Source organism: Podarcis erhardii (assembly GCF_964252035.2).
Source record: "Podarcis erhardii genome assembly, chromosome: 9".
Taxonomy (NCBI): domain Eukaryota; kingdom Metazoa; phylum Chordata; class Lepidosauria; order Squamata; family Lacertidae; genus Podarcis; species Podarcis erhardii.
This window is the reverse complement of record NC_138512.1, coordinates 68,013,023-68,027,866: the sequence shown is the minus strand read 5'-3', so window position 1 is coordinate 68,027,866 and position 14,844 is coordinate 68,013,023. Positions and strand designations below refer to the sequence as shown.

The 14,844-nt window shown below is 44.6% G+C and overlaps 1 protein-coding gene across 2 annotated transcripts in view; it reads right to left on the bottom strand.

The window, feature by feature from the left end:
- Nucleotides 1-4,639: 4,639 nt before the first annotated feature.
- Nucleotides 4,640-14,844, bottom strand: part of RASGEF1B (RasGEF domain family member 1B) — a 266,494-nt gene continuing 256,289 nt past the window's right edge. For both annotated transcript variants that reach the window (XM_081876963.1, XM_081876964.1), the window contains 4 exons: nt 10,548-10,643; nt 9,115-9,238; nt 7,927-7,999; nt 4,640-6,322 (listed from right to left, as the gene is read on the bottom strand). In XM_081876963.1, the coding sequence (XP_081733089.1) occupies nt 6,298-6,322; nt 7,927-7,999; nt 9,115-9,238; nt 10,548-10,643 (318 nt within the window). In that variant the 3' untranslated portion in view covers nt 4,640-6,297. The remainder of the gene's footprint in view (nt 6,323-7,926; nt 8,000-9,114; nt 9,239-10,547; nt 10,644-14,844) is intronic.

The window sequence follows — 14,844 nt, the reverse complement described above, 5'->3', positions numbered from 1 at the left end:
GGAGGCACCAGCTGGGGAACCCCCAAGGGAAGAAGACTCAGAGCCAGGGGATTGGTGGTGAGGCAACAATGAGTGGTCAGAGGGAGAAGACTGGGAGGAGGAAGTGTCGGAAGCTGAAGAGGTAACAGGGCTTAGTGAGCTAGGGGAGTCTGTGGCAGAGAGAAGTCCAGAAACTGAAGCTGAAGAAAGGGAGATGAGTCAGGCTGGTGAAGAAGCACAGGGGTCTCCCACTGCTGCTGTGACAAGCTCCCCTCCTGCCTGGTCTGCCAGGACCAGGAGAGGCATGAAGAGGGAGGAGGTAAGGCAGGCAACGCTAGCATAGTCTCAGATTGCCTGGGTAAAACCCAGGAGAGGAGTCGTCTTAGGCAGCTGTGGGAAGGCGGGGACCTTCAGACTCTGCAACTGCCTCCTAGGGGCAAGATCTATTGAAGAGGAGTTGCTGTGCACTTTAGACCTAGCAGTAGTACCCCCAAGAACATAAACTTATTTCAGGATAATTACACCAAAAAACTTGGCAAGAGATTAGAAAAAACTTGGTAACCTGGAGTAAACTAAAATTAACATTTCTGGGTAGGATTTCCATTATAAAGATTAATGTGCTTCCAAAATTAATCTTTTTATTTCAAATGATTCCGATACTGGGTGAAGCAGGTTGTCTCAAGATATGGCAAAGAGAAATTTCCAAATTTCTGTGGGAAGGGAAGAAACCTAGGATTAAACACCTGATCTTAATAGATATAAAAGAGAGAGGAGGCTTTTCCCTACCCGATCTAAAACTTTACTACGAGGCAGCCTGTTTCACCTGGCTAAAAGATTGGTGCACGTTGCAGGATCCGGACCTCCTGGACCTGGAAGGTTTTGACAACCATTGGGGATGGCACGCCTACCTAATATATGGAAAAGCGAAAATTCATAAAAATTTTACCAACCATATAATAAGAAAGTCACTCTTTGCTGTATGGGAAAAATATAAAGACCTGATGGAGCCTAAAGTCCCGTGGTGGACTTCTCCAGTAGAAGCCATAGCAGTAAAATGGAAAAATACTCAGGAAAGCTGGCCAACATATAAAATACTTCTAAAAAATGAAGATAACAAAAAAAAAATTTTTTAAAAATTGAGGAAATAAGAGAACACATTTCAGACTGGTTCCAATACCATCAGTTATTTGAAAAATTTAAATCTGACAAACAAAAGGGGTTCTCAGTAGATATTTCCCGATTCAAATCTGATCTTGTAAATTCTAAAAGAAAAACTCTTTCCAAAACTTACTGGACAGTCAAGGAGGAGGAGGTAACAGTGGCAATGGTGAGGTGGTCCCAGGATTTTGGCCATTCAATAACCATGGCCCAATGGGAAAATTTATGGAAGATCAATTGGAAATTCACAAACTGTTACACGATTAGAGAGAACTTTCAAAAAATGCAACATCGATGGTATCTAAGACCATGGAAACTTTCAAAAATGTATAAAAATGTGTCAAGTAATTGTTGGAGATGTGGGGACTCAGGAACATTCTTGTTCTTTTTTCCCTCTCTTGTCTCTTTTTCCTTTTAAAAAAGTAATAAATATTATTTTTCTTAAAAAATGAAGAGGTAATAGGGCTTAGTCAGCTGGGAGAGTCTGCAGAAGAGAGAAGTCCAGAATTGAGGCAGAAGCTGCAGCAGGAGAGAACGGAGGCCAAGAGGCAGAGGTGCATCATGCTGTTGAAGAGGCTTGTGTGTCTCCTCCTCCTGAAGCGAGAAGCTCTCCTCCACCCTGGTCTCCCAGAAGAGTCATGAAATGGGCAGAGAAGAGGTTGTCTACATGCAGGCACAGTCTCTGATTGCTTGGGGGAAAGCTCTGGAGAGGAGAGGACTGTGCGGAGGCAGGGACTTTCAGTCTCGGCAACGGCTAAGTAGGCTGAAGCCTAGGGCCTCTAAATCTAGGGGGCCTCCCCAGTCCACCCCCCCCCCCAGCGGGCAGTCTCTCCTCTCCCAAAACTGCAAACCCAAGACTTCATGCGAGGGCAGGGCAACTCAGGCCCATCAACTATGAGACTCGGGGCCAGCCAGTGGGTTCCAATTTGAAACTCTTCAGCTGTGGGAGGGGGCTGTGAGTGGGGACCAAAACTATGCACAGCATTATAAAAATCTATGGTGTGACCACACTTGGAACTTTTGACTTGTCTTATTGCTTCCTTTTCCCAACACAGGCTCCCACCTTGCTGGTCTGCCCTCCTTTCAATCTCACATCATCACATCTGCCCAGTAGAATGGTAAATGGAGAGAAAGGACAGTACTGGCGGTGGGGGGTGGGATGAGGCGTCTATTGTTGCACACAGAAGCCAAGCTCATTTGCATCCAAAGTGAAGGGCCTCTGGCTTGCCTAAGGCCATCATATTTGCATCTCTTTTCAAAAGGGGGAGTCCCACGGCTGGCCCCATCTCGCAGCACCTGCTGCCACTGTTGTGAAGGTGGAGAGGCTCGTGTCATTCAAGGCTCCCGCTGCCTGCTTTGGTATGCACAGCCTCTTTGCAAGCCAGATCAACACTCTCCATCCCAAAGCACACAACAGTGGCTGCTTTTGACTGTCAACACTCATCTCTGTTGCCTTTTTATATTCTCCCCACTTTTCCGGAAGCACCATAAATGAAACATGTTTGCCCCAGACACCTGGAGAGTCAAAACAACGGAGGAAATGTAAATTATTTCCACAGATAAGCAAACGATTGCATTGGAAGAGGCAGAAGCAATCCTAAAGTAATTATATTTTATTATTTTACATCAAGCCACCTCAGAGATCTTTCTGGGATAAAAGACGGGATGGAAACCAAACTAAGAAAGAAAAAACAAAGAGATAAATAACCACAGACTCCATCATCTATGCAGTCCACACTTATTTCATATTTTAAATGTTTTCTGAGGACGATTCAGGATATTCCTTTGAAATGTATTTATATTGGTTTGGTTGCATCGCAAGTTGTTTGCTTCAAAAAGCGAGATGAAAATACTGAAATAAATCGAGGGGCAATGACGTCTCAAGGTTCAAGACACACTGTGGGATAATGGATTCAGGCCAGGCTCAAATCTCCACTCAGTCCTGAAACTCACTGGGTAACCTTGGGCTAGTTACTGTCTCTGGGTTGAACCCACCACAAAAGGTTGTCGTGGGCGAGAAGAAAAATGTAAGTGTCCAGGAGAACTACCTTGAGGAAATGAGGGATATAAACATTCATCTCCTTCCATCTATATTTGACAGGTGTCTCTGTTGCCATACTTTTCCACCTGCTGTTTGATTCCTGGAAGTCCCAGCCAAAATGGCCAAAGGTCAGAGATTTGGGGAATTTTAATCCAGCAACTTCTAGAGGCCACTAGGTTCCACCATTTATGGTGACCAGGCCTAACACCCGTAGCCTGAAGTACAAACAGGGCTAGCCTGAGTGCCTAGAAATGTAGAGTTGAATGAAGTATTTCACACACAAAGGAAGAGGTGGTCATATTGGTGAAAATCTGTGACGCGGTTGAATTATGAATTATCCAGTTTCTACAGAGGGCCAACACCATTACACCATGTGAGGTGGCTGCCATTATCATGGGGAACCTCTTGTCCATGGGCATGATTAGGCCTGACAGGCCTCTGGGTTTGGCCTACGAGGCCATTTTGAGCAAAACATGCCCACTCATCGATCACCTGATGTTGCAAAATGTCAGGTGCAGAGATCTGCTCCTCCGACGTATTAGTGCTGAGCACCACAGTGCTATGATCAGAGATAAATTAATGGGCCCACAGTACTAAGACTAGAGATAAGCTTCAGCCTGCTGCTTTTAAAATTTCCATTGAACTTTAAAAGCTGCAGTCCTAAAAACAACAACTCATTTTTACTTCCTTTTTTGTGCTAGAGAGCCACACCCTTCAGTTTATAGAGTAGGGAATGGTGACTAGTAAGAAGTGTTCATTTCTTCAAATGTTATTCTCCCCTCATGATTCCACCTGCAAGAGGGTTGAATCCAATACTATTTATACTTAGAGTAGACCTACTGAAATCAATAGACATGGATAACTTAGATCCCTTGATTTCAGTATTGCAGAACTGACAGGAAGAACCCAGAACCAGCGAGACCAAGCATTCCAAAAGGACTGGAGCAAATTTATATTGTATTTATATTATATTATATTATATCTGAAAGACAAGTGTAAGCAATTAACATCATTAGAAGAGTTATTTGAAGATTTGTAAAATGAAATTGCTACCTATTCAGGTTGAGTAATGTAAAGTAATGTAAACCATCAGACGGGAGGGATGGAAGTCGTTAGGCTCAGTTGAGCCAAAGAGATAAAGTAAGAGGGTATGATGTTACGTAATGTGATTATATGTAAATAAATATCATTTATAGAAATGAGTTGAGTATGGCTCAGAGAAACTAGGAACAGCCCATGGGAGTCTACACCAAGACACGCATACAAACTCTGCCAATACAAGTTGTGATCACAGGGGGGTGGTAGTGTAAATTCTTAACAGTGGGATCCTGCACATCTCTCAAGGAGCAGAAGCCGCCATTCCTTGTCAATGTCTCTTTTCTTGCAGAAGTAATTAAAGAAGAAGAAGAGTCGAGCCTTGAATTCCTTTTCCAAATCTACAAGTATGCAGGGCAATGCAAGTGTAGATATAGATATATTTATTTTCAATTTTGAACGGCGGCACTGATTACATACAAATCCCTGTGCTTAGAAAATGATTCTGGCAAATGAAGGACCCCCACCTCGAACATTAGGCTGCCTAATAATGGAGGGTTATGCTTCATTTGACAGAATTTCCTAGAGGGCAAAATACAGTGGCTAAGCATTCCGGTTACTACAGAATGTATAACAAGAGGCCCTCTTTCACAGTCAAAACATTGCTCATAAACTCATGAAGCAAAAGACAGTCGGTTGTTTTCAACCCACACTTTAGCAGAAGATTATCCTTCCCTTGTCTTTAAGACATCACACAATTCCAGTTAGCTTTACTGGGTCACACATTACTTCAACCATTACTTCCGTTTTTCTCAAAAACCCTCAATAAAGGCATTGATTTACCCACGGTCTGAGCTGCAATTTCTGAAGAGGAAATAATAAGTCAAATTGTTCAACCAATAACCTGGGGTGGAAAGGAGATGCAGACCACTTGGTCATGTCTACATTAGATATTTAAAACCAATCCAATTCGGTTTAAATGTTTTGGCTCCCCAAGAAACTATGGGAGGAAATAGTTTTATGAACAAGTTGTAGTCCAATTACATCTAGAGTCATTCCTCCTGAGCTGGAGGTCTCTACCCTGACTACTTTCAGATAGCTACAGTTTCTGAGGTTTTCTGGATAAAGTCAGGAAGTTAAATCAGATTCATACCAGATTATATTTACTGTGTAAATGTGCCCTTCAGAAACAAATAAAAAGACAGTGTAACTATAAATTGGGGAGAGGGTTTCTTCTCTACAGAGTCTAGCTACATTTGCTACGTTTCCTTCTAGTGTCTCTGCTTTTCCTATCACAGCACTGAGTTTAATCACTTCTCGTTTTTAAATAATACCACAACAATAGTTTGCCAGCCAGCAGCAAACTCAAGGAAGAAACAAAACAAACGAAAAACCCAACGACCCCAAAGGAATAACCATTAATCCCTTTCCCACGATAAATAAACGCAAATCTTAAGCAGCCCATGTCACTTTGCCGTGAATGTTTCTTCTTCTCCCCAAGGAGGAAACCAAAGTTCTTAGATTTGCTGAGCAAAATATCAGCCCGAGACAGTTTTCCTTTCCATTCACCGCTCAAAACATGACGCAGTCGAAAAACGAGATGCCAGCAGTTGCAATGAAAGTTTGTTCGAGACTCCAGCCCACAAGTAGCAGCAAGTTGTTAATACAAAGGAGCAGCGAGGTGAAAGTTTTTTTTTAAAGGTGGTGATGGAATCCCATCCAGGTGTTTTGAAATGATTCAAAGAAGAGTCAGATCTTCAAACGATTTTCCTCATTGCTGTCTTTTGATCAATCACCCAAAACAAACCAGTCACTTAATCTGATGATCCATCAGGTTTGAGAAGCTGGTCTGCTTGTTCTCGAGTTAACTTGCGGGTGTTCCTTACGTTTAATAAAGTCCTGACATGTCTTAACTAGCTGCACAGCTCTTATAACTTAAAATGTCACTTGATTTAAAGAGGGAGGGAGGGGGAGGAGGGGGAAAATAAATAAGTGACATCAATAATGGCCTTCAATTAAAAAAATAATCCACGTCAGCACAGCAGCAGCAGCAACAGCAGCAGCAGCAGGAAGCCAGTCATGGATTAAACCCTTCCAAGAAGCGTTGACCTAAAAGACAGAGGAGTAGAGAGGACACTCATTAGGAACAGAGGCGGTTGGCAGGACAGGTGGGAGGCCAACAGCAGGTGGCGCCAAAACCAATGACAAATGAAGCCCAAACCAATGGCAGACACAGCCAATTAATTCAAGTTTTGCTCCGGTTCTCCTCCTTTCTACAAGGGGCAATATGACATCTGAGGAGCTGACAGCGAAGACCACCCCATGAACAGGAAGGACAACAAACTGAAGATATTAAGACAGCTCTCCATGGATTAGGACACTGGGAAACCGCTCCACAGATTGTCTCAGATGCTGCATTTGTTGGTCGCTCTCTGAACTGTCCACCAAATGGGTCTGGGTGTATTTTAGGGCTTGTAGCTCTCGGGAGCACAGTAGATTGGCAGCAACCTCAAAGGTGCTAATTTTGATCTTTCAAAAGTGCAGAGCAGACAGTGGGGAACCTCAGGTCTGGGTTAGGGCAGAAGTGGCCCTCCAAATCTCTGTTTGGCCCTTGGGAGTTTCCTATCGCCACCCCCTCTCTTCCCAGGCTACGCCTGTCAATGGCCCTGCCCTAAGGTCGCACCAAAACATTGTGCAACTTTCTCAGGCAAAAAGGTATTGCACTAGCAAGTTTCATTCCCCAACTGCCACTGGCATATGGTTTCATTTTTGCATGCCACAGTTCCTTAACTGGCAAAGGAGGGACAATAAGGGACTTTAACCAATGCAGCCTTTCCTAACCTGGTAGGTAAAGTAAAGGTAAAGGGACCCCTGACCATTAGGTCCAGTCGTGACCGACTCTGGGGTTGTGGCGCTCATCTCGCTTTATTGGCCAAGGGAGCCAGTGTACAGCTTCCGGGTCATGTGGCCAGCATGACTAAGCCGCTTCTGGTGAACCAGAGCAGCGCACGGAAACGCCGTTTACCTTCCTGCCAGAGCGGTACCTATTTATCTACTTGCACTCTGACGTGCTTTCAAACTGCTAGGTTGGCAGGAGCAGGGACCGAGCAACGGGAGCTCACCCCGTCGCAGGGATTCGAACCACCGACCTTCTGATCGGCAAGTCCTAGGCTCTGTGGTTTAACCCACAGCGCCACCCACATCCCTTCCCTAACCTGGTACGCTCTAGCTATTGTTAGACTCCAGCTCCCATCATGTCCAATTGTTAAGGAATGATGGGAGTTGCAGCCTAGCAGCATACAAAAGGGCACCAGGCCTGAATCAGCACAACAATTCAACTTTAGGAGAATTTAGAAACATGCATGACTGACTGGACAAAAGCCTTCAAACAAGAAAGGGAAGGAAAATGGAAATCTGTCTGGGCAAAAATAAATAAATGCATTCATTCAGTTTTTAAAGATGAAAAAGGAGGTTCCTAATACATTGGGGATGGGTGGAAGGAACAAAAAAACAGGAAGATGAAACAGCTTGTGTGCTAATACTTTGGGAAAGCCCAGAAATTAAATATGACTTTTTTTTTTGGAAGCCAGTTCACACTGTGTCCATCTGTTGAGGCATGCAGCAGTGGAACACTTGGTATCAAAGGTGTCTTAGCGCTCAAGCAACTTTGCAGTCTGCTGATTTATCTGATGGCAATCCCCTTTGACACTGACCTGAGAGTCTTCCATCTGTCTTTTTCAATGTGGTTCTCGGGGCCTTCGCTCTCGTAGGAAGCCAAGTAAAGTGCTGCAGTCAGAAGAAACAGAACGTCGTCATTACAGGCATGCGAGCCAGTGTAGTGTAACGGGTAGAGTGTCGGACTGGGACCCGGGAGACCAGGGTTCGAAACCCCACTCAGCTCACCGGAAGACCTCCAGGGCAAGTCACTCACTCTCAGCCTAACCTGCCTCACAAGGTCATTGTGGAGATTAAAATGAGGAGGGGGAGAATTGTGTTGAGCTTCCTGATAAAGAAGTAGGACACAAATGCAACAAATAAATAACTATCTTCCAGTCCTTGCCTCAGAGGACTTCATCAGCATCTCACCGCTTGGGGTAGGGGCCTTGTCACTTCCAAGTGTACAGTAACAAGGTCTGGATGGTAAAGAACCCTCTTATAATGCTTTTTTTATTAAAAAAAACTGCTTGCAGAATATTCTATCCATCCTGATTTTCTGTAATGATTGTCCTCCTCTTACTATTTGTGGTTAGAATACTTGGCTATGGATTTTTGAATTATTGCAATTAATTACATGCCACCTTTCTATCTCAGTTGGGACATTCATGGCAGGCGACAACCATTATTTGAAGCACGGTCACCAAATTTAAACAACCATTATTTCTAGACTTGCATTGTTTTAATTGTGAATCAAATGTTTTTCTGTTGCAGGGACTGTCTTGCTTCTCCATCCTGTGACTCAGGTGGACTTCCTTCCTTCCTTCCTTCCTTCCTTCCTTCCTTCCTTCCTTCCTTCCTTCCTTTCCTTCCCTCCCTCCCTCCCTCCCTCCCTCCCTCCCTCCCTCCCTTCCTTCCTTCCTAGAGCTATTATGTACCCTTATTCATTGATAAGAGCAAACCAGTCCTTTGCGATTGGAAGCGGGGGTTGTTTTGATGATGCTATGGATGCTAGCCAATCAGCACTGCATATAGCTGGCCTTTCATCACCAACTTGTAGTACTGTGGGTTTTATGTACTCCTCTTTCTCAGAGACTCACAGGTGTATCAAATGCTAACACTGCCCCTTCTTCTCCCAAGGGGCTACCTCCAACAAAGCTAGGGTGGTCTTCTGTATTTCCAAAAAAATAAAGTGATAGATGACAGCAGACACACTGCACAATGACCAGAGTTTGCACATCTCTTACCATCCTCGCTGAAGACTGGGACGGTGAGCAGGTATGGAAGGATTTTCCGGTCTCTTTCAAAAGGGCACTCAACTTGTTTCCACGTCATAAACTCACTCACTTGTTTAGCCAGTTCCCAAAATTTCTGGAATTTAATAGAGGGCAGAGAAGGTCAGTAAAAACATGTCCACAAAAACAAACCAAACCAAACAACCAATCAAAGTCTGAGTCAAGAAAAGAGAGGGATGCATGGTGTAAAATTCCAAATTAGCATTTCTGACAGCTGCGATAGAGGTAAAGAGGTAAAGGGACCCCTGACCATTAGGTCCAGTCGTGGCCGATTCTGGGGTTGCGGCTCTCATCTCGCTTTATTGGCCGAGGGAGCCAGCGTACAGCTGTGGCCAGCATGACTAAGCTGCTTCTGGTGAACGAGAGCAGCGCACGGAAACGCCGTTTACCTTCCCGCTGGAGAGGTACCTATTTATCTACTTGCACTTTGACGTGCTTTCAAACTGCTAGGTTGGCAGGAGCTGGGCCCGAGCAATGGGAGCTCACCCTGTCGTGGGGATTCGAACCGCCGACCTTCTGATGGGCAAGCCTTAGGCTCTGTGGTTTAACCCACAGCGCCACCCGCATCCCTTACGATAGAGGTACACTCGCTCTTTTTCTGAAGTAAGAACTGACGACGCCACTTCACCATCATATGACAGTGATGCTTCACCCTTAAGAGAGCTGAAACTCCCAGGAAGTGGGCTTCATAATCTGTGAAAGGAATAGGGGTCTCCTAACAACTCTCAGCACCCTTAACAAACTTCAGTTCCCATGATTCTTTGGTGGAAGCCATGACAGTTTAAAATGGGACAGCTCAGTCGGTAGAGCATGAGACCTTTAATCTCAGGGTCATGGGTTTGAACCCCACGTTGGGCAAAAGATACCTACATTGCAGGGGATTGAACAAGATGACCCTCAGGGTCCCTTCCAACCATAGCTGTCAACATTTCCCTTTTTTAAAGGGAAATTCCCTTATTCTGAATAGGATTTCTCGCAAGAAAAGGGAAACGTTGACAGCTATGCTTCCAAACTCTACAATTCTATGATTCCGCTTAAAATGTATAGTGCAGATGTGGCCCTAAAACAGATGTAAAAAGAGAGAGGGGGGAACCTGAATGCTTGTCTGTTTTTAGAGGAAGGGCATAGCCAACCACGAGCAGTGAAAGAGACAAAGTCAGAGCAGACATTCTCCCCCAAAGGGTGGGGTCTTTGCCAACAGGCAGCAGACACCAAATGATTAAGTCTATACCTCCAGGACTAGTCATGCTCACAGTTAGCGAGATGGGCAGCCAAGCCTCCGGCAAGGCTTTCTGCTCACAGTTTAATTAGCAAAGCTTGTCGGTTAAAAAAACAAACCACACACAGATACACACATCGAGAAATTCCGAGCATGCTCTACTTACTTCGAAATTAACGTGGCCGTTGGGCAGGCGGTTGGCACAGCCCTCGTTGAGGAAGTAAATGTCCTTGATAAGCAGGCTGAAGAAAGGGATGACGATCTAAGGAAGAAGGGGAACAACAGGCTTAGTTAGCATCCAGTTCCAGAAGGGAGGAAGCACAATAATGGGCGAAGTCAAGGTGTTCCAGTAAAAACTTGAAAACGGCTAATGCACGTAGCCTAGAGGCAAAGGAGCATTTCTAAGGTGGCTTATACAAAGTCTGACCTTTTTATTCATCTAGTTCAGCACCGTTGACACTCTCTAGTAGCCCTTCCCCTCCCTTTCAGCAGCGCTGAAGCTAGCATAATAGTGACACTGTTTGTCTAAGGCACACATTCTTTTTCTACCAAAGGCCAGGGATCAGGGGCTGAACACAAGTATTAATGAACTTATGAGTTCAAGGATCTTTCTTTACACTCCCCGCAATTTCCTAAGGCCCAGCTGAAATTAAGCAGGACTGTGGCCAACCTTGAGCTGGAGGTTCTCCACTCTGGATGTATTTGCTCATTTATTTATTAAATTTATACCCTGCCCCTTCTTCCCAAAGGACCCCAGGGCAGCAAGCAACAAGGGAGCAAACATCTTAAAAACCATCCCGATACAGCTGCACACTGGGAAACCTCAATTTATTATTTATTTTTTAAAAATAACTTTTATTAGTATTTTCCAAACAACAACAACAACACGAAAGATATCAAAAAATAACAATACACAACACACAAAAATCAGCATTCGAAAACTAAAGAAAGCAACAACAACAACAACAACAACTCCATATCTTACAAGTTAATATTATAAACACTAAAACAACAACAAGACATTGACTTCCACCAATCCCACAGCACCTCCTTTATCTCTCATTGTGTCTTCCTGTTTTCCTGTTTTATTTATCATCTCTATCCTAACATCTAGATATATATCCTTCTTTCATATCCTTTCCCTTCACAAGGTTATTCCAGACTCAGACAGATTTCTGCCCTCAAACCTTGACTTTTGAGGTATTCATTTAGGCACTCCCATTCTTTTTTTACTTCACTTTTTGGTTTTTGTCTTATTACAGTGGTGCCCCGCAAGACGAATGCCTTGCAAGACAAAAAACCCGCTAGACGAAAGGGTTTTCTGTTTTTCGAGGCGCTTCGCAAGACGAATTTCCCTATGGGCTTGCTTCGCAAGACGAAAACGTCTTGCGAGTCTTGCGAGTTTTTTCCCTTTCCCCCCCTTTTTCTAAGCCGCTAAGCCACTAATAGCCGCTAAGCCGCTAATAGCGCTAATCCGCTAATAGGGATGCTTCGCAAGACGAAAATACCGCTAGACGAAGAGACTCGCGAAACGGATTATTTTCGTCTTGCGAGGCACCACTGTATGTCTGTCAACCTCAATTTAAAAGGCCTGTTGAAAGAGAAAAGTCTTCGTTTGGCATCGAAAAGACAACAGAGATGAGGCCTAGTTGATATTCAAGCGGGGAGTGATTCCAAAGGGCTGGTGCTGTGACAATATAAAGACCCGATTCCTATGTTATGCATAGGAATGGACCTCCTAATAAGATGATATCTGTAGGAGGCCCCCATCTTCACAGCACAGCGACTAGGGCTGGGCAATACCTGGTATTCAACACCGTGATTTATCACCAGTTAAACATCGTGATATACAAATATATCACAATGTCTGAAATAAGGGTGGATCTATGTAAAGACATGAGCTGGCTGCACGGTTTTTCTCACATTGGTATTTTTGCATAACACACACACATACACATCATGATTCACGATATGTCGGCAGGTCAAAAATAATGAAACAGATATCATGATATGGACTTCAAACCAGTTTTGGATGATATATCGATATATCACCCAGCTCTAAAGGTAAAGGTAAAGGGACCCCTGACTGTTAGATCCAGTCATGGACGACTCTGGGGTTGTGGCGCTCATCTCGCTTTATTGGCCGAGGGAGCCGAACTACATGTTATACCAGTTACAGATAGGAGAACACTTCAATCTCCCAGGACATTCTATACAAGATCTCAAAGTAGCTGTTTTACTACAAAGGAATTTCAGAAATAGACTGGAAAGAGAAGCTGCTGAATTACAACTTATCACCAAACTTAAAACCATGGAGAAACCTGGTCTGAACAAAGACCTTGGATTCTTATCTCATTATACATGACAAAGCCATTTTTCACCTTTTCACCCCTTGCTTTTTCCTGTAAGACCTATTGCAGTCGTTAAAAGTCGTCAACAGGCTCATCACAGCTATCTGCCAATCATCCATTCCCACCACCCTTCTGAGTAATACCCCTCCCCACCTTCTCACTATATAGAAGGGTCTGGAAACTTCTGTTTCAGTGTATCTGAAGAAGTGTGCATGCACACGAAAGCTCATACCAAGAACTGACTTAGTTGGTCTTTAAGGTGCTACTGGAAGGAATTTGTTTTGTTTTGTACATGTTATACCAGCTTTCCCTCCAAGAGGGCCAAATTAGGTGCACTTGTTTTAACCATGTGATTAACCTCACATGTAAAGGTAAAGGAACCCCTGACTCTGGGGTTGCAGCGCTCATCTCACTTTATTGGCCGAGGGAGCCGGCATACAGCTTCCGGCTCATGTGGCCAGCATGACTAAGCCGCTTCTGGCAAACCAGAGCAGCGCACGGAAATGCCGTTTACTTTCCCGCTGGAGCGGTACCTATTTATCTACTTGCACTTTGACGTGCTTTCGAACTGCTAGGTTGGCAGGAGCAGGGACCCAGCAACGGGAGCTCACCCCGTCGCGGGGATTCGAACCGCCGACCTTCTGATCAGCAAGTCCTAGGCTCTGTGGTTTAACCCACAGCGCCACCCGCATCCCCACCCAGTCCTAGCAGTGACTGATTTGGTATATAAGGGGTGTCCTTCAGGAATCCTGGTCCCAAGTGTTATGGGATTTTGCACACTAGAACCAACTTCTTGAACTTAGCTTGGGAGCTAAATGGGAGCCAGTTTCCCTTTGGGTTTCCCATTGCATCTGGCATGCAAACACATGGACACATATGCACAATATCAGTATATTTCCAAACTTACAAGCTTATCACAAGAGTCTCAATACCTGATATATGAACCTTCCTCTTTTCCCACTTCACAACCTCTATTTCATGGAGTGTTGACCATAATAATCTTTTCAACCCCCTCCTGTAGTTTCTACTGCTAGCATTCCATTCCCACCAAAATAAACAACCCAACCCACAATTGATCATGCAGGTAAAGGCTGCCTTTTTTAAAAGGTTCAGCTGAACTCCAGGAGGTACTGCTTTCCTCAAAGTACAGAGATTTCAGAGAATATCTTTTGGCCGAGGAGCAGCCTGCAAAGCTTTCATCTTTCTGCCTTTCATCCGGAAAGAGCAAAGTGTTTGCTTCTCACACTTTTCTAACTTGGCTCTATTTCTGCGGCAATGGAAATGAGAGAGAAAACCCACTAAGAAACTGATTCTCTGCAAAGGCAGCCATGGACAGGAATAACATCACATTTCCCATCAGGAAAGGCTTGCCCAAATAATTAGTGTTCCAGCTTGATTAATTTGCATTATTAAAACACATGCCTGGGGAACATGTGGCCTTCAGGAAGTTGCTGGACTACAACTCCCATCATTCAAGACCATCAACCACATTGACTGGGGATGATGGAAGTTGGAGTCCAATAAAATTCTGCAAGGTTCCCATTATAAAGCCTTCCTTTCTGCTAGCTTAAAAACAGTAGAGCCTCTGATGCCACCACTAGTAAAGGTAAAGGGACCCCTGACTGTTAAGTCCAGTCGTGGCCGACTCTGGGGTTGCGGCGCTCATCTCGCTTTATTGGCTGAGGGAGCTGGCGTACAGCTTCTGGGTCATGTGGCCAGCATGACTAAGCTGCTTCTGGCAAACCAGAGCAGTGCACGGAAATGCCGTGGTTTTTTTTACCTTCCCGCCACAGCGGTACCTATTTATCTACTTGCACTTTGACGTGCTTTCGAACTGCTAGGTTGGCAGGAGCTGGGACCGAGCAATGGGAGCTCACCCCGTTGCGGGGATTTGAACCGCTGACCTTCTGATTGGCAAGTCCAAGGCTCTGTGGTTTAACCCACAGCGCCACCCGTGTCCCTCTGACGCCACCACTAGCCCTCACCTTTCATCTTTTAAAACGACAACAAATTCCTTGGCCTTAAGAGTCACATGTATATGTTCGAAAGCATGTGGGCAACGTATGGCAAAATATGAGGAGCCCAAGGAATGGATAAAATAGATCCCTAATG